The 27936-nt window shown below is 39.3% G+C and overlaps 1 protein-coding gene across 7 annotated transcripts in view; it reads right to left on the minus strand.

Annotated features, from left to right (window-relative positions):
• Positions 1-27936, minus strand: part of CUL1 (cullin 1) — a 104592-nt gene that overhangs the window by 33063 nt on the left and 43593 nt on the right. For all 7 annotated transcript variants that reach the window (XM_021063586.1, XM_021063584.1, XM_021063587.1 and 4 more), the window contains 7 exons: positions 18656-18830; positions 15926-16093; positions 10832-10882; positions 10522-10612; positions 8943-9106; positions 1613-1775; positions 629-759 (listed from right to left, as the gene is read on the minus strand). In XM_021063586.1, coding sequence (XP_020919245.1) covers positions 629-759; positions 1613-1775; positions 8943-9106; positions 10522-10612; positions 10832-10882; positions 15926-16093; positions 18656-18830 — 943 coding nt within the window. The remainder of the gene's footprint in view (positions 1-628; positions 760-1612; positions 1776-8942; positions 9107-10521; positions 10613-10831; positions 10883-15925; positions 16094-18655; positions 18831-27936) is intronic.

Genomic DNA, 27936 nt, shown 5'->3' on the forward strand with positions numbered 1-27936 from the left:
TCACCAGAGGGACACAACTGAAGACAACTTACCTGTCTCTTAGAAACATGGTATTTTCTATGTAAGGTTATCACGTGAATTATAGATAAACTAGCAGAGTATTCTCGTACCTCCTGGGGTCGGGGGCGGTGGGGTGCAGTAGGAATGCTACACATTTCAAGGCAAACAGCCCTGTGACTTTCAACCAAAGGGAGTACAAAGACCAGAATTACTGCAAGGGGCAGCCTGCAAGGGGCAGCCAAGTTTCTAGGGGGCTTTGACCTGCTCTTTCTATGAAAGAATCTTCTCTCTTCTAGTGCAAGAAACAAAGGAGAAAAAAAAAAAATCAAGAAACATCGTTAATGCCTAAAAAGTGCCAAAGAAGAGTTTACAAAGATATTTACGAATAAACAAAGATGCTTGTGAACCTTCTACTTTAAAAAGCCAAAACAGGAGTTCCTGCTTGGCGCAACAGGATTGTCCGCATCTTGGGAGCACTGGGACGCAGGTCCAAAACAAGTTTCTCTATGAAAGTCAAGTGAAAAAAATCTTACCCCTTGGATCTGTAAGTGGAGACAACACACGCCTGCCTGCAGTATAGGTGCGGGAATGGATAGGTTGAACTGACTTTCAGTTAAATGGTACTTACATTCAAAGCAGCTTCTCCACATTTTTCAATTGCTGCAAGACCCTGATTATGAATGTGTGTCTCCAGGAGTTTTTTCAATTCTCCCAGGCCATCCTGGATTCTAGATACAAGATTATACATGCGACCCAAATCTGAAAGAAGAAGGTGCCACCTTTACGCACTGACACAAACTTTGCACATCCATTCCACTAGGTATGTATTTGTAAGAGAGGAAAGATACACCGAAGTAAAACCACCATGTTTTTAGACTATAATAATTAAATGCACTTAATTATAACCAAATATTTTATATTTAGCATATGTATAGTTAGCTGAAAGTAACAATAAAGTCATGCCATTAAAAGAACATAATTTCCCCCTTACTATGAGAAACCACTAATAGAGAAAAAAGACTTATCAGGAACTACATCTGATGCTTCCCAAAATTCAACATATTTATTTATGCCTGACACATAATAGGCACTCAAATATTATTTAAGAATGAATAAATTTATAGAGTATTTACAAATATCCATCTCAACTATACAAACAAATAAATCACCAAATGGCTCCCAAATTCTTCACTTAGCATATGTACGGCACATGGTTAACTTATGAGCACCAAAGAAGAAAAATCCTGAATTCAAGCAACAGTCTTTTATTGGGCTCCTAACATATCCCAGTAAAACAAGGGAATATTTCTACAAAATAACAGCCTTCTCATCTTGAGGGATTTTCAAAAGAAAAATACTAAAACAAACAGTGGTGGCATCATTTAATTCTAAAGTGTATGGGAGAGGTTATATTTGAAACCAAACTGAAAAGATGCTCTTCTCCCAAAGTCACACCCAAAACAATCTAAAGAAATTTGAAATCAACACATGACAAGGCATGCGTGCACACACGCATGCGCACACATACACCTTTTAAAAACAGACTGGTGTTGGTAATGTTAACTCTGAATTGAGAATCCACAGGTCTCTGTTCTGAATCGTAGTGGCTCACCTTCATTTTTGTCAGCATCCAGTAAATTCTGAAATTCTGTGTGGAAGATTTCCAAGTGTTTCTCAATAAGCACCTGCTCACACTTCCTTGCTAGCTCGTCCTGGGTGCTTTCATGAAGGTAGACCTGGACTCTCCGCTGTTCCTCCAGCAGACGAGCCTCTGCCTGCAAGAGTAACTGGAGTGAGTGGTTTGGGTTTGTTTTTCAAAAATTGCTACAAAAATAAAGGCAAGTTAAGAGTTCCTCGGTGGCTCAGTGGGTTAAGGATTCCACATTGTCGCTGCTGTGGTGTAGGTTTGATCCCTGGCAAGGAACTTCCACATGCTGCAGGGGCAGCCAAAACACACACACACAAAAAAAACACAAAATAAAACCAACAACCTCCTCCCCACCCCAAATCAAAAAACCCAACAAGTTAAACTCATAAACCTGAGAATGAAATATAATTAAGAAAAGAAGGGGAGGGGCTCTTTAATTTTACGGTAAATGCCAACCATAATTAATCAGTCATTAATGTGACCCACTTTCTCTCTAACATATATTTCTGCTTCCAACCAAGTCCTATGTATTTATTTTTGGCTGTGCCCATGGTATTTGGAAGTTCCTGGGCCAGGAATCAAACTGCGCCACAGCAGCGACCTGAGCAGCTGCAGTTACAATGCTGGATCCCTAATCTGCTGAGCTACAAGGGAATTCCCCAAGTCTTCTTTAAAAGACTTAATACCACTAACAATTCACATGTCTGTTCATAATTTTCTTCCTTCAGATATGTGGTATTTCACCCTTTGGGGTGGTACCACCCCCCTAAATCAACATTCTGAGAAGCCTATGGACCTCCGGTATACACAGAGACCATGTGAGGAAACACGTCATCTGACTGAAAGCCATGTTAAGTCAGAAATCACGTAAAGAACTCCCTGAAATGGCCACATGAAAATAATATTAGTAATCACACTTTTTTTTTTTTTTGCTTTTTAGGGCCATGCCCACTCATATGGAGGTTCCCAGGCTAGGGGATACAATTGGAGCTAAAGCTGCCAGCCTACACCACAGCCATAGCAACGCCAGATCTGAGCCACGTCTGCAACCTTTACCGCAGCTCACAGCAACACCAGATCCTTAACCCACTGAGCGAGGCCAGGGATCAAACCTGCAACCTCATGGTTCCTAGTCGGAGTCGTTTCCACTGCACCATGATGGGAACTTTGGTAATTACACTTTTAAATTTTTAAAAATATTATGGCCTTCTCTTGCCAATAAATTGCAACGTGCATCTCTGAAATCTACTGAATTATTTAAGTATCTCAATTTCTTACATTTCCCTTCAAGGGAGAGAGAAAAACAAAGATGCAATTTAAAAGAGTAGCAAAGTGAATAAAAGTCAGTATATTTTACAGTGTATTACCAGAAATGTGTGGTGTATACTATCACCTAAGAACCACTAAATTATCAAAGCAAGAAAGAAATTTCAATGATCGCAAATTATTCAGGTAATCTAAGTAAAAAGAAAAACTCTATTTTGTACTGTAAAAATGCCAGCACTTCCCAAAATGAGTTTTAAATTTGGCACAATTTTGCAGAAATCTAGAAAAATTTAAGTGGAAAAATAAACATCCAAGAGCCAAGAAAACATAAAATGCAAAAATGATCACGTGGGACTTGTGCTGTCAAGAATTACTAATGGACCATTGCGTAAACTACAGAAATTTGAACTTTATTGCACATTCTAAATAAAGTGTGAAAAACAAAACAAACAAGGTCAATATCCTTAATATATAATAACCTCTGAAAAATCAATAGGTATACACAAATAAAAACAAGGGTAAGGAGGAATCCCCTGATGGCACAGTGGGTTAAGGGCCTGGTGTTGTCACTGCAGCAGCTTGGGTCGCTGCTTTCGTGAGAGTTCCTGGCCCTGGAACTTCATGCTACCAGTATGGCAACAATAAAACAAAACAAAACAAAAAAACAAAACTAAAAATGGATAAGGAAAAGGCACAATTTATAAATGGAGAAATACTTTAAATTTCTGATAAGATGTAATTAATTACATCATATCATTTTTGGTTAAGGGAATCCTATTATCCAGTAAATATAAAATATATTAATGTAACGAATTAGTGGGGAAAAAAGGTAATTAAAAAAACTTTAGAATTACTATTTGCTTTTCATGTACATACTTAAGTAACACTGTCCCAAAAGTTGTCAGGTTTATGTTATTTGCATTCCCCTAAAATCTATGATTGATTTTTTTTCCTGATTACAAACTGATTTTTTAAAAAACAACACAAGATCTTTGAGTCCTCATCATGGCTCAGTGGTTAATGAACCTGACTAGCTCCACGAGGACACGGGTTCGATCCCTGGCCTCTCTGAGGGGGTTAAGGATCGGGCCTTGCCGTGAGCTGTGGTGTAGGTCGAAGATGCAGCTTAGATCCTGAGTTGCTGTGGCTCTGGTGTAGGCTGCCAGCTACAGCTCTGATTTGACCCCTAGCCTGGGAATCTCCACATGCCACTGGTGCAGCCCTAAAAAAAGACAAAAGAAAAAACAACACAAAAAAACCAGTACAAGATCTTTATGTGTTTTAATTCAGAAGTTCTAAGCACCTGCTACTTCATGGCTAATATTTCATTAAACCTGATACCTTAAGAACTAAAGCTAATGAAATAGAGGACACACAAACCAAAGAGCACCACTTTTTCTGGAGATCATAACTATTTCCTGGAAGAACATAATTACCCTGGTAGCAGAAATTCATCTCTTAAAAACTTTGCTCTCTCGCACAACAAGCTTTCACCCCTTGGTAAATGAAAGGGAAAGCTTTGGTATCACTGCTGATTCATCCTCAGTGGGAACTGGCTCTCCTTCTCTTGTACCACAAAAGGCAGTACCTCAGTACCTTCTACAGACTCTTCCAGCAGGGGCTGAGGAGAAGGAGTAAACTCATACCTGAGTTTACTATTTTAATGTTAAAAAAAGCATGAAAAGCCAGAGGGGCTCAGTAATTGTTTATACAGTTGTCCCCCCTTATCTTAGGGGGACCCCCAGTGGAAGCTTGAAACTGCAGAGTATTGCACCTTAGATATACTATGTTTTTTCATATATGCAAACACTTACGATAAAGTTTAATTTATCAATTAGAGTAAAAGGTTCACAACAACAATAATAAAACAGAACAATTGTAACAATAAGCTGTAATAACAGCTATGGTCTTTCAAGACACCTTACTGTATAAATTTAATGCCTTTCCATCTTAACTGAACACTTGTTATGCACTGTGGCTGTAACTTCAGTTTGAGATGCAACAGCAAAACTAGCACAAATTTTCCTTCTTCACATTTTCACAGATAGACAATTCATTGTTTTCGAGTCATTACTAAGTAAAACAAGGGCTACATGAACACGGGCACTGTGATACCATGACAGTCCACCTCACCACTCTGATGGTATGAGAATAAGGGGGCAGATGCTGGGCAAAGCAATGGATGATCACAGTCTCAGGTGGGGCTACTCAAAACGACACACATACCACTTAAAACTTATAAGCTGTTTATTTCTGGAACTTTCCATTTAATATTTTCAGACTTTGGTGGACTGTGGGTAACTGAAACCGTTCAAGGGGGACTGCTGTATAAAGGACTACCTCTTTTTATTGTGCTTTGCAGATAACACTTTAAAAAACACACACAGGAGTTCCCATCATGGTGCAGCAGAAACTAATCTGACTAGGAACCATGAGGTTGCAGATTCGATCCCTGGCCTCACTCAGTGGGTTAAGGATCTGGCACTGCCGTGAGCTGCGGTGTAGGTTGCAGACATGGCTCAGATCTGATGTTGCTGTGGCTGTGGTGTAGGCGGGTGGCTACAGCTCCATTTCAACCCCCTAGCCTAGGAACCATCATATGCCATGGGTGTGGCCCTTAAAAAAAAAATACACACACACACACACACACACACACATTGAAGTTCTGTGGTGATCGTCTGACAAGCAAGTCTATCAGCATTTGCTCACTTTGTGTCTCTGTGCCACATTTTGGTAATTCTCAAAATATCTGAAACTTTTTCAGTGCTATTGTATTTATTGCAATGATTTCTAATGAGTGGTCTTTGGTGTTGCTATAGTAATCATTTGAGTCACTTAGCAATAAAGTATTTTTAATTAAGGCATGTACATTGGTTTTTTGCGACATAATGCTATTCTCCACACTTCACAAACTACTGTAGTAGTCTGAGGGAAACCAAAAATTCTGAATGACTCGCTTTAATGAAGTGGTCTGAAGCCGAGCCTTGCAGTGTCTCTGAGGTCAGCTTAAATGAGTGAAGAAAACAAGGTCCTAGACATTGTGTTACTAGGATTTAGGAAGGACATCCATTTACGTTTTATGTTGATTCCTGAAGCAAGTAAGCTCTTGATTACTTGGCAAGTAGTTACATCAAAACACCAAGATCAAATTCGAAATGACTAAATAAAACTAAGCCATTAAAGACTGTCCCTATTAATTTTACTAGAATCGGTATGCAGGAAAACAAAATGAAAAATAAACCCCAAAGTAAGCAAATTAATGAGATATTTCATTTTTAAAGTTTTTTTTCTTTTTATGGTATTAAAAACCTAGAGTTGTCAAACAAATGTCTTACAGCTCAGGTGAGTCTCAAGCACAGGAGACAATAAGACATGCTAAAATACTCAATGTAGCTTAAGGTTGTTCACTCACTGAAGCCATCAGTAGAAAAGGAAGCCAAAGTTTCTCATATGTTTCCATTAAAACATTCCTAACACGGAAAAGGGACCATAGACCCCCAGTGAATTTGCAAATCTAGCCCAAACTGGCTGCTAAAAACAGAGTATTTCTTGGTAGTTCATGCTTTATCTCAATATTGTTCATGAGTTTTGCACTCTACTTCCTGACAAAAAGTTTTATATAAACATCATTTCTCCTTAAGTTACTGAATAAAATGTACCACATTTTATCCTCTGGTTTTGCATTCTCAGGCACACACTGGACGTTCTGTATGATGTATGGGTGTGATACGAAACACTTATATCCTGCTTGCTCTTTGCCAAGCACCAAATATTATGTAACAATACTAAATTATTACCCTCACTTTACAGATGAGAAAACTAAGGAACAGAAAGGCTAAGGTCAAGCCCCTAATAAATGGTGGAGTGGAGATTTTTAAATTAGACTCACAGCCCTAGTTTAGAAGTAAAGCTACAGGTAAAAGTAGAATTGTTCACTTGGTTAAAATAAAATTTTATGCTTAGATTCTCTATACTATGGACTTTCAGCATGTGTTGGATGTCATGTTTGGTAAGATCCAACCAGATCTGGGCCAAATCTTTAACCTTCTAGAAGAGAATCCACTCTAAAAGCACGGATGCAGGAAGCATGCTGCCATCCTTGAAGGTAGGCTCACACTAGGTTGAAACCATCCAGGCCACTGGGTATCTTGATCCTCAAGTTGCCTTTGGCTCCATGTCCCATCAAAAAGCAGATGCCCCTGCATGGGGAGTGCTTATGTAGCTCTGGCCTACAAAATGATTTCCTGGCACCAGAGCATGCCTACCTTCCTCCGTGTGGCTAACAGGTAAGTGCAATTCACTAAGAAATCCATAAAATGAAAAGGCCTGAACCACTCTTGTGGATGTGTACCCTGAAAAAAGGCCCACTTGAAAAAACATACCGAGTTTGAAAAAGTCACCATATAGATAAGTAGAGTTCAATAAAAGATGTGTTTATGAAAACGGCACTGCCAAAATAAGAAAAATGGAATAACAGGCAATGCTAAGATTTAAAATAGATTATGTTTCAGAAGTTCATTGGTTGGGCAGCTGTTTGAAACCGAATGAGGTGGTTAGGTTCCAGATTCACACACGAAAGCCAATTTAACCCATAAATACACAAAAAGAACTATCACTATTCCAAGTACAATACTTCTGAAGAGTTATCTTTTTGTTAGGTTTTTGAGATATGAGAAATTTCAACTTTCAGACTTATAAGCCTCACTTAACTATCTCTTCTGGCAAAATGCATTCGGAACACCAAAAATTTTAAAAATTGGGGGGAGGACGTTCTCTATGTGATTAGAAAGGGGAGCTGCTTGTTCTTCTTGACTTACTAACTTTCGAGCTTAAGAATATGGAGAAAGTCGGAGTTCCCGTCGTGGCTCAGTGGTTAACGAATCCGACTAGGCACCATGAGGTTGCAGGTTCGATTCCTGGCCTTGCTCAGTGGGTTAAGGATCCAGCGTTGCCGTGACCTATGGTGTAGGTCGCAGATGCGTCTCGGATCCTGCCCTGCTAAGGCCCTGGCGTGGGCCGGCAGCAACAGCTCCGATTCGACCCCTAGCCTGGGAACCTCCATGTGCTGAGGGAGAGGGCCCCAGAAAAGGCAAAAAGACGAAAAAAAAAAAAAAAGAATATGGAGAAGTGACTCTGTAGTCCATTTGCTTTTCACGTGAACAGAGAATAAGGGGAAAAGTAGCTACCAGATACCACTGGCCCCAACTCCATGGAAGTCTCTATTACTCAGTCAGAGGTCAGCAAACAATAGCCTGTGGGCCAAATTCTGCCTGTAAGTTAACTTTATTGGAACACAGCCACTCTCAGGGTTTACATGTTGCCATGGCTGCTTCTGACCTACAACGGCAGAGCTGAACACTTCCAAGAGAGACCACAGGCACCATCTGGCCGTTTAGAGAAAAAGTTGCTGACTCCTACCTTAGGTCACTCCTCAGAGTGAATGTCTAGGGATACCCATATTCCCAAGAAGGAGAACACAGGGTTAAGTTTCGAAGACCTTCATCACAGCATCACTACACACAGAGAAAGACAGACTACATAGAGACTGATGTGGATCATCTCTTATCTAGGCTTTTGATTCTATTGTTTCAGAAGGATCTCTCCTCTAATACAAACTTGAAGGCTTGTGTTATAGAGATTGTTAGGGGGAGTATTTTAGAAGCAAAAAACCCAAAAGCTTAAAGTTTACAAAAAACTGTTTCTTAAAAATTTATTTTCCCATTAATATAAGATGGTGGCTCCCATTAGATATACATATATACACATTCTCAGAGAGAAAGTCCAAAACACAAGAGGCATACAGCCATTATGGTTATATTCTCCCAACAGTATGGTGAACACTGAGCCATGGTTATCAAATTAATTTACAAAAGCTCCTTAGTGAACTGGGAAAAACCATCTGCCCTGCTACAGACACTACAGGATAACAGTGCCCAAGAAATGGCTTGCTTGAAAGTTGCATAGCCTAAAAAGAGTAATTCATATGAGTAGCGATAACTTTTAACTTAAGTACTATGTTTAAGCTCACCTTTTTCATATATTCAGTAACTGGGTTCTGCTGCAAGAATTCGGTACTCTCTCTGGTATAAAATCTCTCTGTGTCAGCCAAAAACTGAGATTCAAAGGATTCCTTGTACACTGTTAGCGTAGGGCCCTTCGCAAATGCATCATCTTCATTCAGCCCCAGTTCCACTAGAAGTAAATAGCAACTATATTTCAATTGCCTTGTTTTTGCTTATGTTTTAAGGAATATACTTAGGGGTAGCATTCAGTTTTAGTTATGCTTAAAAGGTAAGAGTGAAATAGCAGGGCACAGAGGAAACCTGTTGTCCACTGGTTTTAAAAGTACCCTTTCAATAAAAAAAATTAAAAAAAAAAATTCAAGACAAATTAAAGCAAGCAATTCTGACCAGTGGTCAGGCACGCTTCGAAGAATCTCATTAAGAGACCAGTGGTCAGGCACGCTTCGAAGTTAAGAATCTCATTAAGAGAACACCTATATTTCTAAAAGCTTAAAAACAATAAAAATGGAGTTCCTGCTGTGGCACAACAGGAACAGCGGCTTCTATACAGGGCCAGGATGCTGGTTCGATTCCTGGCCTGGCACAGTGGGTTAAAGGATCTGGCATTGCCACAGCTGTGGCATAGGTCGTAAGTGCAGCTTGGATCCGGTTCCTGGAGCAGGAACTCCATATGCCATGAGGTGGCTACAAAAAGAAAAGAATATCTGATTTTAAATTTTCAAAGGAATATGATGCTACTAAAGCTTTTTGTTGGCGGGGGGAGCACACCCCCAGTATGTGGAAATTCCTAGGCCAGGGACTGAACCTGCACCAAGGCAATGACAACACCAGATCCTTAACTGCCAGGCCACCAAGCAACTCCAACCTAAGTTTGTTTGATTTTTCAGTTTTAGCCACCCCACAGCATACAGAGTTCCTGGGCCAACTTCGACCTGCAATGCAGCTGTAGCAATGCCAGATAGTTAACCCACTGTACTGGCTGGGGATTGAACCTGCGTCCCGGTGCTCCAGAGACACTGCTAATCCCATTGTGCCACAGTGGGAACTCCCAACTTAAGCTTTTAAAACACTGTATCACTTTATTTGTTTCCCAATTTCAATTTTTCAAGCTGATATACATTTCTGGTTATCATTAAGCTCCATTAATGACACTCTATCATATATATCCAGTAATTCTATATAAGATCAGAAAAGAAAACTATTCAAATGTGAAATGTCTAGTCCCATCAAAATTTCCTTAAGGAGTTCCTCTGTGGCTCAGCAGATTAAAGATCTGGCGTTGTCACTGCTGTGGCTCATGTCACTGCCGTGGTGTGGATTTGATCCCTGGCCTGGGAACTTCCACATGCCAAGGGTACAGCCAAAAAGAAAAAAAAAAAAAAAAAAAAATTTCCTCAAGGCACAAAGATCTATTTTTGTAATGAGTAAAATCATATAGAATCACAATGACATAAGGAGAATTTTGAGTACCTTTGTAAATGCTAACAGTACTCTCTTGATAACATTCATTTGAAAATGAATCTATTGGAGCCTTTTTGCCATTTGACATAAAAACTTTGAACAAATAAAAGGGAAATTATTTACCATAAGACTGTACAACTCCACTTATCAGTCTTGTATTGATGGTTTCACCATTTCTTTCCTTTTCGATTAGTTTTAAAACAGCATTTGTTACCTTTAGAAAGGACAAAGGAAAAAGACAAGTAGATTACAGACTACAGTATATATTACTACATTAATACATCATGTATTATATTACTCTTAAATACTTAAATCCATTAAACGCAAGATGAGAGATACTCTTAGGACATTCCAAAGGAGTGATAAGGGCTAAGAAATGAGAGCTGAGAGGGGTTTTAAAGGAAAACATGCACAGACTCACACAAGCAGGTACCTGTTTATTCAGTGGCCTGAAAAGACAATCTCTCCAAGTCACCAATGCAAGCTGGATGAAACGAAAAGGAAACAGTATTAAATATCTATACTTTCATTATGTTTTTTCAAAGCTGAATTCATAGGAAATAGTCTAGATTGTAAACTAGGTTAGAAAAAATAATCATGATGAAATCAGAGCCAATCTCTTGAGCTAACAACTTCAAGAGGTATCAAAGTACAGATGAAAAAAAGTTCACTTAGTTCCCGTCGTGGCTCAGTGGTTAATGAATCTGACTAGGAACCATGAGGTTGCGGGTACGATCCCTGGCCTTGCTCAGTGGGTTAAGGATCCGGCATTGCCGTGAGCTGTGGTGTAGGTTGCAGATGTGGCTCGGATCCCGCGTTGCTGTGACTGTGGCCTAGGCCAGCGGCTACAGCTCTGATTCGACCCCTAGCCTGGGAACCTCCATATGCCGTAGGAGCGGCCCTAGAAAAAGGCAAAAAGACAAAAAAAAAAAAAAGAAAAAATTCACTTAAAATTTTTTTTATTTTTTTGGCTGGCCACGGCATATGGAGTTCCCTGGCCATGGATCAGATCCGAGCTGCAGTTGCAGCTCCCCACAGCTGCAGCAACGCTGGACTGAGACTGAATCTGTGTCCTGGTGCTGAAGAGACACTGCTGATCTCATTGCACCACTGTGGGAATACCTCAGCACACATTTTAATTGTTAATAATAAAAAGAAAATTTGGATTTCAGGAGAACATACATTTAACTTAGCAACTGTAGAATCAATCTATAAAACAGTTCCCTGACTCAATCTTATTTTTTCACCAAATAAACTGAATAAAGATAATCCCATTTATCACTCTTTCCTAATATTCAGTAAAATAACAACAGATCACCAAGTTCTGTATCTTGATTATGGTGTTTTATGTTTCAAGGATTCATACAACTGTAAATGATTCAAACTGTACATTTTATTTCTCTTTTGGGGGCTGCACTGGCAGCATATAGAGGTTCCAAGGCCAGAGGATCAAAATGAAGCTGTAGCTGCTGGTCTACAGCAACAGTAACGCCAGGTCTGAGCCACATCTGCAACCTACATCACAGCTCACAGCAATGCCGGATCCTTAACCCACTGAGAGAGGCCAGGGTTAGAACCCGCATATTCATGGATCCTAATCGGGTTTATTGACTGCTAAGCCACAATGGGAACTCCAAACTATACATTTTAAATGCAGTTTATTACAAATTATTCATATTTCCCATTTTACTCATAATAGTGGTTTTTAAAATTAAAGTATATTAAAGTTGTGACACAACAAAGTTGTGTCAATTTCTGCTGTGTAGCTGTTTATGTGTATACGACGTACTTTTTAAAGTTTTTAAAACTTCAATAGAGATTATGTCAGAAAATTACTATAAAATGTTCCCCCCAAAGAAATATTATAATTCATATATGGCTTTTAAATTGTTGAGAGGTATTACTCAGGTAAAGTAAAATTCTAATTTATAACAATTTAACACTCAAATACAAACTGCTGAAAACTAATTTAAATGTAAATGCTCTTAGTCTTATTTCACCCAAATTTAGCTATGGATAGTACTAGGTTTATGTAAAATCCATGGTTCTGAAAAGATTATATGTAAATTTAATTTACGAAACGAAAAATTTCCACCAAAAAAGGGGTAGTATGAAAGCAATGTTCAATAGAAAAATATTTTTAATAAAGCATGAACAATATTAATATAAAAAGAGTACTTCAGAATTAGAAACTATGTTATCCATAAAAAAGATGCTAGGGGAGTTCCCTGGTTGTTCAACAGGTTAAGGATCCAGTGTTGCCACTGCTGTGTTACAGGTTGTTGCTGTGGAGTGGGTTCCATCCCCAACCCAGGAACTTCTACATGCCACGGGCCTGAACGAAACAAAAAGATGTTGGGAGGGAGAGTCTTATTTTTCAGGAGAAATGCATCCTGGAGCGGCGAGAGGGGGTGGGACAGGTTTGACAATAATCTCTCCCTGTGAGAATTCTCTATTGTTCCTCTGTTTCAACTCCTCAGACCTCCTCGGCGCAGGAGGGAGGGAGGGAAGGAAAACACAAAGTGTGGCATGAACTTTTAGTAAAGATACTATATTTTTCTGTCTTTTTAGGGCTGCACTGTGGCACATGGAGGTTTCCCAGGCTAGGGGTCTAATTGGAGCTACAGCTGCCGGCCCATGGCAGAGCTGCAGCCACACCAGATCTGAGCCACTTCTGTGACCAACACCAGAGCTCACGGCAAGGCCGGATCCTTAACCCACTGATCGAGGCCAGGGATTGAACCTTCGTCCTCATGAATACTAGTCAGACTCATTTTCCCTGAGCCACAACGGGAACACCAAGACACTATACTTTAAAAATAACTTTTACCAAACATTCTAAGTTAAGACAGCATTAGACAGACCTAATTTCACTTTGGATAATTTCTCACTTGGAAAAATGAAAGTTAGAAGAACCACACAAGAGAGCAAAGCAGGATCAAAGATAAATCAGAGAATAGAGGAGCAGACTTCGGGAAAGAATCTTCCTAATTCACTTTAATATATTAATAATAAAATTAGTACATGTCCTCTGGTTCACCTGAAAGGAAACCAACAACTTTCTATTACTGAAGAGAAAGGAAAAACTTAATAGGAAAAAAAGTAAAAGTTTTAATTTCATGATAAAGCATCTGCATCTTCTGGAGATTCTGGAAAATGCATTAAGAGATCATTGCACAGGAACTGTTCACTCTGTCCACTGGTATCTGAACTTTAAATGAATTCAACAGGCTCACTGGAAGACTATGAAGGGGAAATGTTTCTAACAGTGTATTAATTGGCCTTTGTGAAAAGTTATGGCAGCATGTTATATTTTCAAATTACTTACAGCATTTAAGGATGTAGAAACTATGAATTTTGAAGTAAATAAAAAAAATATAAGCAGTCAAATCTTGAAAATAGTACATAAAATATTTAAAAACCATAATGATTTTTAGAAGCCTGTTATGTTATTATATATACATGGTGTTTTAGGTCAAATGGGCTTCTAAGAGGAAATCAACCAAAATCAGGCTGATTCCTAAACTGACAACTTTCAGTCTCAAGAAAGCATTTTTAAGTGGAAAAGAAAAGGGGAACTACAAAAGGCTCATATCAGAACACTCAACTAGAGAGTTTTGTTAAAACTGTGTAACAAAGTACCACTATAAAGCAGAAACAGTTTGGTATTAAAATGAGCTACACAAATGATAAAAAATTATCACGCAGGAGTTCTCTTGTGGTGCAGCAGGTTGAGAATCTAGCATTGTCAATATTTCTTGTTTTTTTAGGGCCACACTCAAGGCATATGGAGGGTCCCAGGCTAGGGATGGAATCGGAACTGTAGCTGCTGGCCTACACTACAGCCACAGTAACCCAGGATCCAAGCCACGTCTGTAGCCTATACCACAGCTCGCAGCAACTGTGGATCCCCAATCCGCTGAGCAAGGCCAGGGATATCAAACCTGTGTCCTCAAGGATACCAGTTGGATTCATTATCACTGAGCCATGATGGGAACTCCCGGTGTTGTCATTATTAACTGCACGGTTTGATCCCTGGCCTAGGAACTTCCACATGCCATGAGTGCAGCCAAAAAAAACCATGCATCTAAGGTACATTATACTTTCAATTAAATTTGCCAAAATAAAGCATAAAACATTGCTATTACAGCAACATTCTTCAATATGGAGATAATCTTCTTATGCAGAATTTGACATTTTAACAGCATGCATTCCAAAAGAGTACTGCCTGTGTATCTGGTAGCCTGTCTGAGTCCTCCCTTAATTTGTTCTCAAACTTGATAGTGCATCAGAGTCACCTGGAGCACTTGCTAAAAACACACTGCTGAGCCCCATCCCCAGAATTTCTAATTAAAAAAGTCTAGGCTGGGGCCCAATCATTTGAATTTCTAACAAATTCCCAGGTAACAACTGAGCTGCAAGTTTGGGGACCATACTTTGAAAACCAACGGGACTAGCAAAATCCTCCTTGACTCAGACACCTATTAAAGAAGGCAATTTAACAATTCAAATTTTGCCTTTCCAAAATCCATTTCTGTGCAGTCTTTGAATTCTCTAAGTACCATTACTTAACATTACTTTGTAAAGTGAATGGGTAGAATCGAATTTCACATCCCAGCGTCCTCCCTGGAGCAGTTTCCCAGACTCCTGAAGACTCTGGAAGGCTGATCACTGAGGCCTGAGCCCCAAGTGAGGGTCCTAATTTGCCTCTGCTGCTGGGATGCAGGACTGGCCCTGCTCAAGGGACAGTTCCAGGCTCAGCCTGACAGTTGGTCAAATAACAGGAGAATTTTTTTTTTTTTTTTTTAAGGTAAATGCAGGGAGTTCCCATTGTGGCTCAGTGGTAGTGAACCTGACTAGTATCCATGGCCTCCTTCAGAGGGTTAAGAATCCGACATTGCCGTGAGCTCTGGTGTAAGTTGAAGACATGGCTTGGATCCCACACTGCTGTGGCTGTGGCGTAGGGCGGCAGTTGCAGCTCCAATTCAACCCCTAGCCAGAGAACTTCTACATGCTCAGGTGCAGCCCTAAAAGGGAAAAAGAAAAAAAGGTAAATGTAGAAGCATGCAGGCTATATTCAGAACTCCAATGTATTGTCCTTCTCCTTTCTTGCCACAAAATATCTGTGGGTTATTCATGATAAATTAAAAAAAACGGCAATTCGCTTACTGAAAATTGCTTAACATTTGCCTAGATCCCCTCTGGGAAGGCTGATGAATCACTAAGAAAACACATTTGAAAGGTGTATAGAGGCGTTCCTGCTGTGGCGCAGTGGAAATGAACCTGACTAGCATCCATGAGGATGCAGGTTCGATCCCTGGCCTCACTCAGTGGGTTAAGGACCCAGAGTTGCTGTGAGCTGTGGTGTAGGTCGCAGATGTGGCTTGGATCTGGCATTGCTGTGGTGTAGGCCAGCAGCTGTAGCTCCAATTCAAGCCCTAGCCTGGGAACCTCCGTATGCTACAGGTGCGGCCCTCAAAAGACAAAGAGAGACAAAAAATAAAGAAAGGTGTGTAGAAAACCTTACAGAATAGATTTCATAGATTCCTTTCCGTCCTTCGTCGCATTCGCGGCGAACCCAATGTCTATTGAGGTAGGCACAAATCCCATTCAGCACTTTGCTTGAAAATCGGTAATCTTCCCACTGCTGAGTGTAGAACTTCAGTACACTCTCATCCATCAGATCTTCTCCGTCCTAAAAGCAAGAGAACTACAGCTTTAAGATGAAGAGCTTGTCATGTGATAAATTAAAGCTAAACATTCAATGAAACATCCACTGCAGTAACATACACCGAAGGGTATGGTTTTAGATGACTTCTTTAAATGATTCTGTACGGGCTCATTTCTATAAATTCTCCAAAGAATGTAGTTCATGAGAATTAGACTAAAGAGAAGTTTAACAAAAATTCTTTTATCTCAAACTGGAATTTTTCATGGTATTAAATATATAGATTAAAAAAAAAAAAGACTGACCCTTTAGAAGGTGAGGGTAATTCCTTTATATTAACAAGGAAATTACCTCAACCACCCTGATTTTTATTTTTTCTATTAAAAAATTTAAATCTCCAATAAACAACTGAGATCTTAGGGCGAAAACTATTCAATCTTTCAATGCATTTCTGCCTTCATTAAATTTACTTAAAAATTCTAAAAATCTAGAGCTTTTCATTGTAATCTCTTGCATTTTTGTAAAAATAACAATATACAGTATAATGGTACAAATGTTTCTCCTTTAACAAGTCCTCACAAGAAAAACATTCATTTACCAAAATTATTTTCACTGAATTTCTACAACCTAAACAGCAATTTTTTACTTGAAGAAAATGAACCTGAAGCTTCTTCTCAGGAATTAATGACATCTACAAAGTGAAGCCTTACCGTTCAAAAAGGGAGCATTAAATTGCACTGTCAGTAAAATGTGCTGGAGCAGAACACTCCAGGGGAACCTGGGAGGGAGAAGCTTCCTCCAGTGAACTAAGGGCCTGGGGCAGCCCCCAACTTCCCTCAGCCTCAGGGCCTTCAACTAGCAGAACAAAAAGCTCCACAGAACCGAAGGTCCATAAACACACAGTGTACAAGCGATCCAGTGAGCTCCATGAAAACCTGACCATACTTCATACAACCAAATTTTCGTTCATTTAAATTTAAATAAGAAATGAACCCCCACATGTAAAGCTAAGCTCTTCTGGATTATAGTATACGATCTTTTTAAATACAAAAATAGGGAGTTTCCGTTGTGGCGCAGTGGTTAACGAATCCGACTAGGAACCACGGTCCCTGCCCTTGCTCAGTGGGTTAACAACGATCCGGTGTTGCCGTGAGCTGTGGTGTAGGTTGCAGACGCGGCTCGGATCCCGAGTTGCTGTGGCTCTGGCGTAGGCTGGTGGCTACAGCTCCGATTCAACCCCTAGCCTGGGAACCTCCATATGCCGTGAGAGCGGCCCAAGAAATAGCAACAACAAAAAAAAAGACAATACAAAAATAGTATCACTGATAGCATGGCTATCAGTACCCAACATGGTATATCCCTCAGTTCCTCCTGTCTAATACTAAAGATAACTGGAGTTCCTGTCGTGGCTCAGCAGAAACAAATCTGACTAATATCCATGAGGAAACAGGTTCAATCCCTGGCCTCGCTCAGTGGATTAAGGATCTGGCTTTGCTGTGGCTGTGGGGTAGGCTGGCAGCTGTAGCTCCAATTTAACCCCTAGCCTGGGAACTTCCATATGCTGCGGGTGTAGCCCTAAAAAAAGACCAAAAAACAAAAAAACCCTAGAGATAATTGATTCCAGTGTCCACTTAACAAAGTGCTGTGACTCAAAGCAAGAAGGACACAGTGGCCTCAGCAAGGCATTACAAGCACACTGTTTAGAGAACGTGAAAATACTCTTGTTCCTAATTTGTAGTCAGTCAACTATTGTCTGTCAGGATGATGTTAGGTTTCTAGGTACCTTGCAAATATTAAGAAAAACAATTTTGGAGCATGCTGAAGCTGCCTGTTATCTATATAAATCAATAATCTTTAAAATATATACACAGAGAGTGCAGACTTCCCAGGGCAGAGTGCACAGATGTCTTCACACGCTCCACAGTGTGTATAGCACCAGGAAGAGCCACCTGCCCCTCCTGTGTTTAGATGGAAGGTACCACATTGCCTTTGCTACAGAGGATGGAGTCTGAGGAAGAAAAAGGCGGAAGATGAAGGGGAAGAACTCTATCACTGCCCGAGCAAAAGGAAGGAGTGAGCAGTGGCCCATCCTAGCCAAAGGCACAATCACACTGCAGTTCTGACCATACCACATGACCATGTGTAAAGACAAAACCACACCAGAAATGTGATTACCCAAATCTGAATCTTTGCAGTCATTTACATGTCTTGATGCAGAATAGCACGCTGGCTTCAAATTACAACATAGGTAATTTGAATTCATAATTACATGCTTTAAAAAGTTCACCAATATCTAACAGCCAAATACCAAGTGGTTAGTAATTTAAGGACAATACTATATGGCATAGGGCCATCAAAAACTTCCAATTTAACAAATTAAAGAACAGAATATGGCTTACGAAGATTTCATCTTCATAATAAGTAATTGACTAAGCAACAGCAAAGATCTTCAGGCACTTGTCAATGCCAAAATGCCAATGACAGTCAATGCCAAATGACAGTGAAAGACTATATTTAACTTAGAATCACTATTTCATTTTTTAAAAACATTCTATTATAAATGCTCAGTATATATGCAAAACTTCTTACCTTAAGAAGATTTGTCAAGTAATTCTTCAAAAATTCTTTAAGTCGTTTGTATAATTCCAAGCCAACAAACTGAGCTCCTCCAGGCGTCTGTCCTTTTTTTGATTTAGAAGGAGGGACACCAGCACCTCGTGCTTGGTTTGACTGGTGAACACTTGTGCAGTAGTTATAAACATGACTTGGAGAAAAGTCAAGGACATCAACATGTATCATCAATGTCCAACAGTGACTAATGTGACCCTAATTTTACAAGACATTTTAGTATCAATGTTTCCCATGTATCAGCATAAACCTGTTACGCTAGAGTGGAAAAAAGATCGCATTCACACCCCAATAAAGCTAAAACTCAGCCGGCTGAGGAGGAGGACAGAAAGTTCTGGAAGAAGACTGCCAAGAAAACTCTGGATCTCTAGATTACCTAATGCCATTACTTGTGGGAAACTGTCTCGGGAGAGAAGGTAAGAAAAGAACTGGCAAATGGTACAAAGGAAAGTTTGCAAATGAAAAGAAAAAAGCAATTATCTACTTCAGGAAAAACAAAAAGCTATAACCACAGTCTATTATAATGCTTAGCTATATGACTATTTCTAGAATCAAACATGACAAAAATAAACAAAACATGATTTTAAATCATTTGTAAATGAATTTTTTAAAAGTTACACTGAAAATGAAACATGAAAAGCGAGGACATGTCAGGGCAAGAGATCAAATCCTAGACTAGGGCAGAGAAGTCACGGAGGCCCGAAGCTGATGAATCACAAAAGCACACTGGCCACACACTATGGAGAGCAACAGAAATGTGCGTTCTATTTTGTTATAAACTTTAATACTATTTCAGTTTATCTGCATGTACTTTACGTAGACAAAAGTAACAGAAACACCAATACTGAATCAGAAAGAAAAATCATGACAAAGAATATTCTGGTATATTTAAGAACTTCCTATATAAAGACTATTTCAACTCGATAGATTACTGAATAAGTGGTATTAGGGCAGGAGGAGATTTCAAAAAAATTCCATATTCCAAAATATTATAAATGGATTGAAAATTAAAATATACAAACTGAAACCATAAAGCAAGGGAAATACACATGAACACACTTTATCTGAGGTCTGGAGAAGGCCTTTCTAAGCAATAAACACTTCATCTGACATTTTGCAAGTATTTCAGTAAGAAATATCTTAAAGTTACTATCATTACTAAATTAAGGTAATTTAAAACAAAGTGAAAAAAAAAAATCTCTAAAGAAACATAATTATTCCAACAGAAAATCCAAAAGCTAGAAGTATTAGAAGCCGAAAACCTTTAAAAAAAAAAAAAATCCCTTAAGCTCATTGGTAATCAAAGAACTATGCTATAAAACGTTTTATTAAGCATTTCCAATGTAGAGAGAATCATGGATTACAATGTACACAAACTCTCTCAAACTCATGACCCAGTTTGAATGAATTTTACTGTATTTTCACGCTTGTCTCATTCCATCCAGATCCCCCCTCAACGCTCTAGGAAATGAAACGGTACCGAGTATAACACACAGGACACACTCCTCCTTTCCCCTGGGGCAGTGTCCCTGTGTTTGGGGTACAGCATTCCCTGAGTGCTTCATATTTTACTGTGGAACTACATATGAAATCAAAACTGCATGTTTTTAAAGTTTAGCTAACACAAATGGTAACATGCACGTTTGGTTCTGCCACTTGTCTCATTTCACATCTGAGACAGCTGCAGCCATGTGTAATGTACACATGCTACCATATAATGTTGTAATTGTTTACCCTCGCACTTGTTGATAGATCCTGAGGATGATCTTTTGGCAAGTCTCAATTTTTGGCATGATTTTATAAGTATTTTCTTTTCAACCTGATTTTCATATTGATACATCTAATCCATTTTGAGTAAAACTCTATGTAATGAGGAAGAAAAGTAATTTCACATTTCTCTGCCTAGACCACCAACGGTTCACACACCACATATTAAACGGTTGATCTTCACTTCTCCAAAGAGATACCAATGACCAACAGGCACAAGAAAAGATGTCTAACACTGCTTCTTACTGGAGAAACGCAATCAAAACTACAATGAGGTATCAACTCCCCAACAGTCAGAATGGCCATCATTAATACGTCTACATATAACAAATGCTGGAAAGAATGTGAAGAAAAGGAAACCCTCCTGAAATGCTGCTGGAGTATAACTTGATGTAGCCACCGTGGAAAACAGTGTGGAGGCTCCACAGTAAGCTAAAGAGAGTTGCCATATGATCCAGGAATCCCACTCCTGGGCATATACCTGAAGAAAACTCTAATTTGAAAAGATGCATACACCCACCACGTTCATAGCAACACTATTCACAATAGCCAAGACATGGAAACAACCAAAGTGTCCAATGACAGATGAATGGATAAGGAGGATAAGCAAAGGAGTATTACTCAACTATAAAAAAAGATGGAAATAATGCCATTTGCAGCAATATGGATGGACCTAGGGGTTATCATACGAGAAAAGTCAGTCAGGAGTTCCCATTGTGGTGCAGCAGAAACAAACCCGACTAAGCACCATGAGGTTGCACGTTTGATCCCTGGCCTCACTCAGTGGGTTAACAATCTGGCATTGCCGTGAGCTGTGGTGTAGGTCACAGACGCAGCTCAGGTTTGGCATTGCTGTGGCTGTGGTGTACGCTCGTGGCTACAGCTGTGATTTGATCCCTACACTGGGAACCTCCATATGCCTCGAGTGCAGCCTTAAAAAGACCAAAAAAAAAAAAAGTCAGTCAGAAAGATAAAGACAAATACCATACAGTATCACTTATGTACAGAATCTAAGATGATACATATGGGATTTGTCATTGCCACGAGCTGTGGTGTAGGTTGCAGACATGGCTCGGATCCTGCATTGCTGTGGCATAAGCCAGCTGCTGCAGCTCCTATTCAACCCCTAGCCTGAGAACCTCTGTATGCCGCAGGAGTGGCCCTAAAAAAAAAAAAAAAAAAAAAAAAAGTACATATGAACTTATTTACAAAAGAGACTCAAAAACAAAACAAATTTATGAATACCAAAGAGGAAAGGGGTTAGCAGAGGTATAAATTAGGAGTTTGGGATAAGCAGATACAAATTACTATATATAAAATAGTAAACACACACACACACACACAAACGGAATCACTTTGCTATACACCAGAAAGTAACACAACACTGCAAATCAACTATATTTCAATTGAGGGGGGGAAAAAAAAGCATGAACAACAAGGTCCTACTCTACAGCACAGGGAACTATATCCAACATTCTGTAACCAACAATAATGGAAAAGAATATGGAAAAAGTATATATATATAAACAATATATACATTGTTTATAGCTCAAAGAGCAAAGCTACATTCCATTGGGAAGTTGATCTCTGCTTTTGGGTGTTTTGTACCACCCGAAAAAAATATATATATATTTACACAACAGTACAAATGAACGATATAATTAAAATAAGTCTATCTTTTCCCCACTATGTATTGCTACTTCTAGAAAACTGTCCATTTCACTAAATTGTTGAAGTATACTGCCCAGTTATTCAGTCTTCTCTTTAAAAATGCCTGCTTTAAGAGTTCCCGTTGTGGTGCAGCAGTTAACAAACCTCACTAGTATTCATGAGGACACTGGTTTGATCCCTTGCCTTGCTCAGTGGGTTAAGGATCCGGCTTTGCTGTGAGCTGTGGTGTAAGTCAAAGACATGGCTTGGATCTGGTGTTGCTGTTGCTGTGGCTGCAGTATAGGCCGGCAGCTATAGCTCTGATTCGACTCCTAGCCTGGGAACTTCTAATGCTGTGGGTGTGGTGTGGCCCTAAAAAGACAAAAGACAAAAAAAGACAAAAAAAAAAAAAACCTACTATATATGATCCAACAATCCTATTCCTAATCATACATTCAGACAAAACTTTCATTCGAAAAGATAGATGCACCCCTATGTCCACAGCAGCACTATTCACAATAACCAAGAATCCATCAACAGATGACTGGATTAAGAAGATGTGTATAGGAATTCCTGTTGTGGCGCAGTGGTTAACAAATCCTACCAGTTACTGAGGGAGGCTTGGATCCGGAGTTGCTGTGGCTATGGCAAAGGCCGGCAGCTGCAGCTCTGATTCCCTAGCCTGGGAACTTCCATATGCCCCAGGTGCTACCCTAAAAAGCAATTAAAATAAAAAAAGAGAGAAGTGTTGTGTGCACAAGTGCACCCACACATAGGAATACTATTCAGCCATAAAAAAGAACAAAGCCAACTATAAATTTGTCAACTTGTCTTATAATTCTCTAAAACATCTATCATATTTTGAGGCCCTGTTAACTGTGTACAAATTTGGAATTATATTCCTGGTGACTTGTTATTTTATTATTAGGAAGAAATCATGTTTATTCCTAACAGGGCCTTAGAAATCTATTTTATCTGATGTTAATATGGTTTTTCCTATATTTTGATTGGAATTTACCTCAAATACCTATATTCCACCTCTTCACTTTCAATGCTTACATCCCTATGTTTTGGTTTGTCCTACTGCAATCACAATAAAATTCACTTTTGAAAAAGAAATCAAGTCTGACAGTCTCTGATGAGTAGGTTTTGTATAAGGTTATAGTTTTATACTGCTATCTGGATTAACTTCAACCATCTTATTTTGCATTTTCTATTTTAATTATTTTTCTCTATGACTCTTGTTTTCTCCCTTTTCCCCTTATATTAGATTGATAGGTTTCCTTATACCACTGCAGTTCTTTTATTATGGTGGAGTTATAAATTTTATTTTATTCTTATAATGATTATCTTAAAATCTGACATTCACATTTTGCTTTCACCAATTCTGGGAAATTCTTGGGTTAGTCCCTCTTCAAACATTTCTGTTGCCCTTTCCATTTTCTCCTATCTTTTCTACTACATGTATGTTGGCCATTTTCGTGTCACCTTCCACATCTCAATTTCTACCTTTAGTTATTTCTACTACTTTAATCTTTGCTCAAACTTTCCAATTTTTTTTAAACTACCTACTACATCTGTCAGCTGTGTCAAATGTGCTATTTTTAATAGTTTTATTTTACTTTTGTATAATTTCTGTATTTCTTTGAAAAAAAAAAAGTCTTATTTTCCATGGTGTTTTGTTTCTTTACATTCTAGACTCTTTCCTATCACTAATTGTTTTTAACATACTTAGAAGTGCTCTTTAAAGATCCTTTCTATTTGAACTTCTCAAGGCTCTAATTCTGCTATTTGTTCTATATGCTGACTTGTTCACAAGGACTCTCTCCTACACTTTCTTTTTTTTTTTTTAACCTCATTTTCAGTGGGGCTTTCACATTAATTTCCCAGCCTGGGGAAATTCCCCAATAAGCTGGCAATACCAACTCAAATCCCCAAAGACACCACAGCTGACAAAATCTCCAGAGAGCGACCCGCCGCCAAGTCCAGAACTCAAAACTACTTTCCTGGTTGCCTCCCCAGGAAGGTGGGTTGATTTGTTTTCCACTTCACCTTTTCAATGAAGAGCTCCATGGAAACGCCAGTTTCTTGCCCAGGCTCAGTCTCCTGTACTGTGTGACCAAGGCTTCTAGGCCACTCACCTCTCACCCCAAGTTTTAGGTGGCACAGAGTCAATTCTTACCTGGCCCCCAGTTCTAGGTGTTTGGTACTTGGGAGTATTTTACGTAACCTAGTTCAGCCTGATCTATGTTTCCTAGAAAATATTAATCTCTAGCTGTTAAATTAACAAAGGTCTTAAGAAGACAGTAAAACTTAGTGATAGCCAAAATGGAGCAGAACTGGAGCAGTCATCCACTGGGAGTCAAAACATACACTATTTTATTTTTTTCTGGAATAAAATTTGGAAATATTCAAAAGCCTTTGAGTCCACTGTTTTTTGATAGAGCAACTATGCTCATAAGCATTTATCACAGAGATATTATCATGGAAGTACATAAATACTTAAACTCTCACAACATTGCTAAAGATGGCCAAAAACCCTTAACCTATTTGTCAAACACAGAGAATTACTTATATACACTGTTGGATTATCTGACTAGAGTGGTTCTAAAGACTGCAATGTATTTATCAAATTTCATCTTGATATTAAAAAGTCCTTCCTTCCTTCCTCCCTCCCTTTTTAGGGCCAAACCTGTGGCATATGGAAGTTCCTGAGACAGGGGTCGAATCGGACCTGAAGCTTCAGGTCTATACCACAGCCACGGCAATGCCAGATCTGAGCTGCACCAGCTACCTACACCACAGCTTGTGGTAACAGATCCTTAACCCACTGAGTAAGGCCAGAGAGCTGGAATTAGCCAGGTTTTTTGTTTTTCTTTGTCTTTTGAGGGTTCCACTACGGTATATGGAGGTTCCCAGGCTAGGGGTCTCATCAGAGCTGTAGCTGCTGGCCTACGCAACTCCGGATCCTTAACCCACTGAGTGAGGCCAGGGATCGAACCCACAACCTCATGGTTCCTAGTCAGGTGTTTTTTTTAACTTCCTAAAAAGTTCTTTCCCTCAGGACAGATTCTTTAAATGGCCCTTAATGGTTTGCTAACAGAAAGAACAAGGGGACACTTACGTCTGTGCAGGATCAGGTAATGAGGGACACCTGACCAGCCACTGTCTGTGACACACATTCAGTCCTGGAATCTTAGTATATAAGACCAATGAAATGTACATTTTAAATGCAAGAGTTGTATGGTGTGTGAATTATGTCTGAACAAAACTGCTATCAAGGAAAAGGCAACACAAACCCAATTATAATCTAGCAGTTTTTAGGGTAGAAATTGGTAAGCTGACAGTAAAATTTACATGGTATAATCAAAAAAGTCTTGAAGTGGGAGAACCAAGTTGAAATTCTTATACCTGAGTTTTCATAATGCTACAAAAATTAAGAACTTAAAAAAATGAAAACACCCGACAATAATCCTACATGAAATAGATGCAAAAATACTTCACAAATAGAAACAAATCAAATTAGTAATTTATCATTGCTTTAGGATGAATATATACCAATGAAACAGAACTTAAGAAAGAGAAACAGGAGGGGTTCCTGTCATGGCTCAGTGGTTAACAGATCTGACTAGGAACCTTGAGGTTGCGGGTTCGACCCCTGGCCTTGCTCAGTGGGTTAAGGATCCGGCATTGCCGTGAGCTGTGGTGTAGATCACAGATGCGGCTTGGATCCCACATTGCTGTGGCTCTGGTGTAGGCCAGCAGCTATAGCTCCTATTAGACCCCTAGCCTGGGAACCTCCATATGCCAGGGGAGCGGCCCTAGAAGAGGCATAAAGACAAAAAAAAAAAAAAAAGAAAGAAAGAAAGAAAAAGGAAAAGGAAAAAAAAAAGAAAAAAGAAAGAAAAAAAGAAATAGAACCAAGAGTTCATGTAAACCAACTATAATGGGGAAAAAAATCATTTAAAAAAAAAAAAGAGAGAACCAAGAATTCCAGCTGTGGTTCAGCAAGTTAAGAACCTGACTAGTATCCAGAAGGATTTGGGTTCAAGGATTAAAGATCGGTTAAAGAATCTGGTGTTGCTGTGGCATAGTTCCCTGGCCTGAGAACTTCCATATGCCACAGGCATGGCCCTAAAAAGGAAAAAAAGAAAGAAATAGAACCATACCTATATTTGGTGCTTAAGTCTTCTCAACAAATAATGCCCCAATCACCAGATAGCCACTCAAGGAAAAATTAATCTCAAGTCTTACCTCAGACCATACACAAAAGTTAACTCGAGATGGCTCAAAGACCTAAATCTAAAAGGCCAAGTCATAAAGCTTGAAGGGGAAAACACAGTAGCTTTGTGAAGGTTTCTTATAGGTCACAGAAGATAACTGGAAAAGAAAATAAAACAATTAGGTTTCCTCAAGATAAAGATTGTCTGCTCAACCAAAGACACCGTTAAAAAGGAAGAGGGAGTTCCCGTCATGGCTCAGTGGTTAACAAACCTGACTAGGATCCCTGAAGTTGCGAGTTTGATCCTTGGCCTCACTCAGTGGGTTAAGGATCTGGTGTTGCTGTGGTTGTGGCATAGGCCAGCAGCTATAGCTCCAATTCAACCCCTAGCCTGGGAACTTCCATAGGAAAAGTAAGCCTCTCAGACTGGGAGAAAACACTGGCATCTTTCTAAATAAAGAAATCCTATAACTCAATAAGAGGTATTTTAATCCAAACGTGTTAAAGAAAAAGCAAAACTCAAAAGACAACATACAAATGGTCAACTAGCATTTGAAAAGGACTCAACATTAATCATCAGGGGAATACAAATTAAAATGAGACATCAAGGACACACCCACAAGAATGGCAAAAATTGCAAGTGTTGGCAAAATTGTGGAACCGCTAGAACTCACAAGTGTTGCTTACATGAACTCAAAATGACAGTCACTTTACAAAAAGTCTGCCAAACATACTATTACCATTCAATCCAGTAACTCCATTGCTATGAGCTTACCATGAAAACATTATGCTTATAAAAAGATTTGCACCTAGACGGTCACAGTTTTATTCGATACAACCTAAAAGTGAAATCGGCCCAGGTATCTACTGTTAGAAGAATGAATTAAGAAACTGTGGTATTCACACGGACTTGGAGAAGACACTTGTGGTTGCCAAGGGGGAGGGGAAAGGAGTGGGGTGGATGGGGAGCTTGGGGTTAATAGATGCAAACTATTGCCTCTGGAATGGATTAGCAATGAGATCCTGCTGTGTAGCACTGGGAACTATGTCTAGTTACTTATGATGGAGCATGATAATGTGAGAAAATACAATGTGTACATGTACGCGTAACCAGGTCACCATGCTGTACAGCAGAAAAAAAAATTGTATTGGGGAAATAACAAAAAAAACCCTGTGGTATTCATACAATGGATTAACACTTAGCAATAAAAAGGAAAACACTACACTACTCCTACTTATGAAAACATGGATAAATCTCAAAAATATCCTAAATTAAAGCAGCCTTACATGAAGGGTGTACATACTTTCCTTTAGATGAAGCTCTAGGACAGGCCAAACTTATCTATGGCATTTGCCTTGGGGAAGGCCAAGATTAACTGGGAAGCGTAAAGAAACTTTCTGGGGGGATGTTCTGGATCTTGGCAGGGCTCTGGGTTGCCTAGCAAAGCTTACTAACTGGAATCTATAAACAAACAATCACTCTAATGTACGTGCCTAAGCATTTAGGGGAAAAGTGTACTGATGTCTACAACTTACACTAACTTGTACGAAATAAAATGCATGGATGGATGGGGGATGCGGGACAGACAAGTACAATGAAATG

This window comes from Sus scrofa, chromosome 9, assembly GCF_000003025.6.
Source record: "Sus scrofa isolate TJ Tabasco breed Duroc chromosome 9, Sscrofa11.1, whole genome shotgun sequence".
Taxonomy (NCBI): Eukaryota; Metazoa; Chordata; class Mammalia; order Artiodactyla; family Suidae; genus Sus; species Sus scrofa.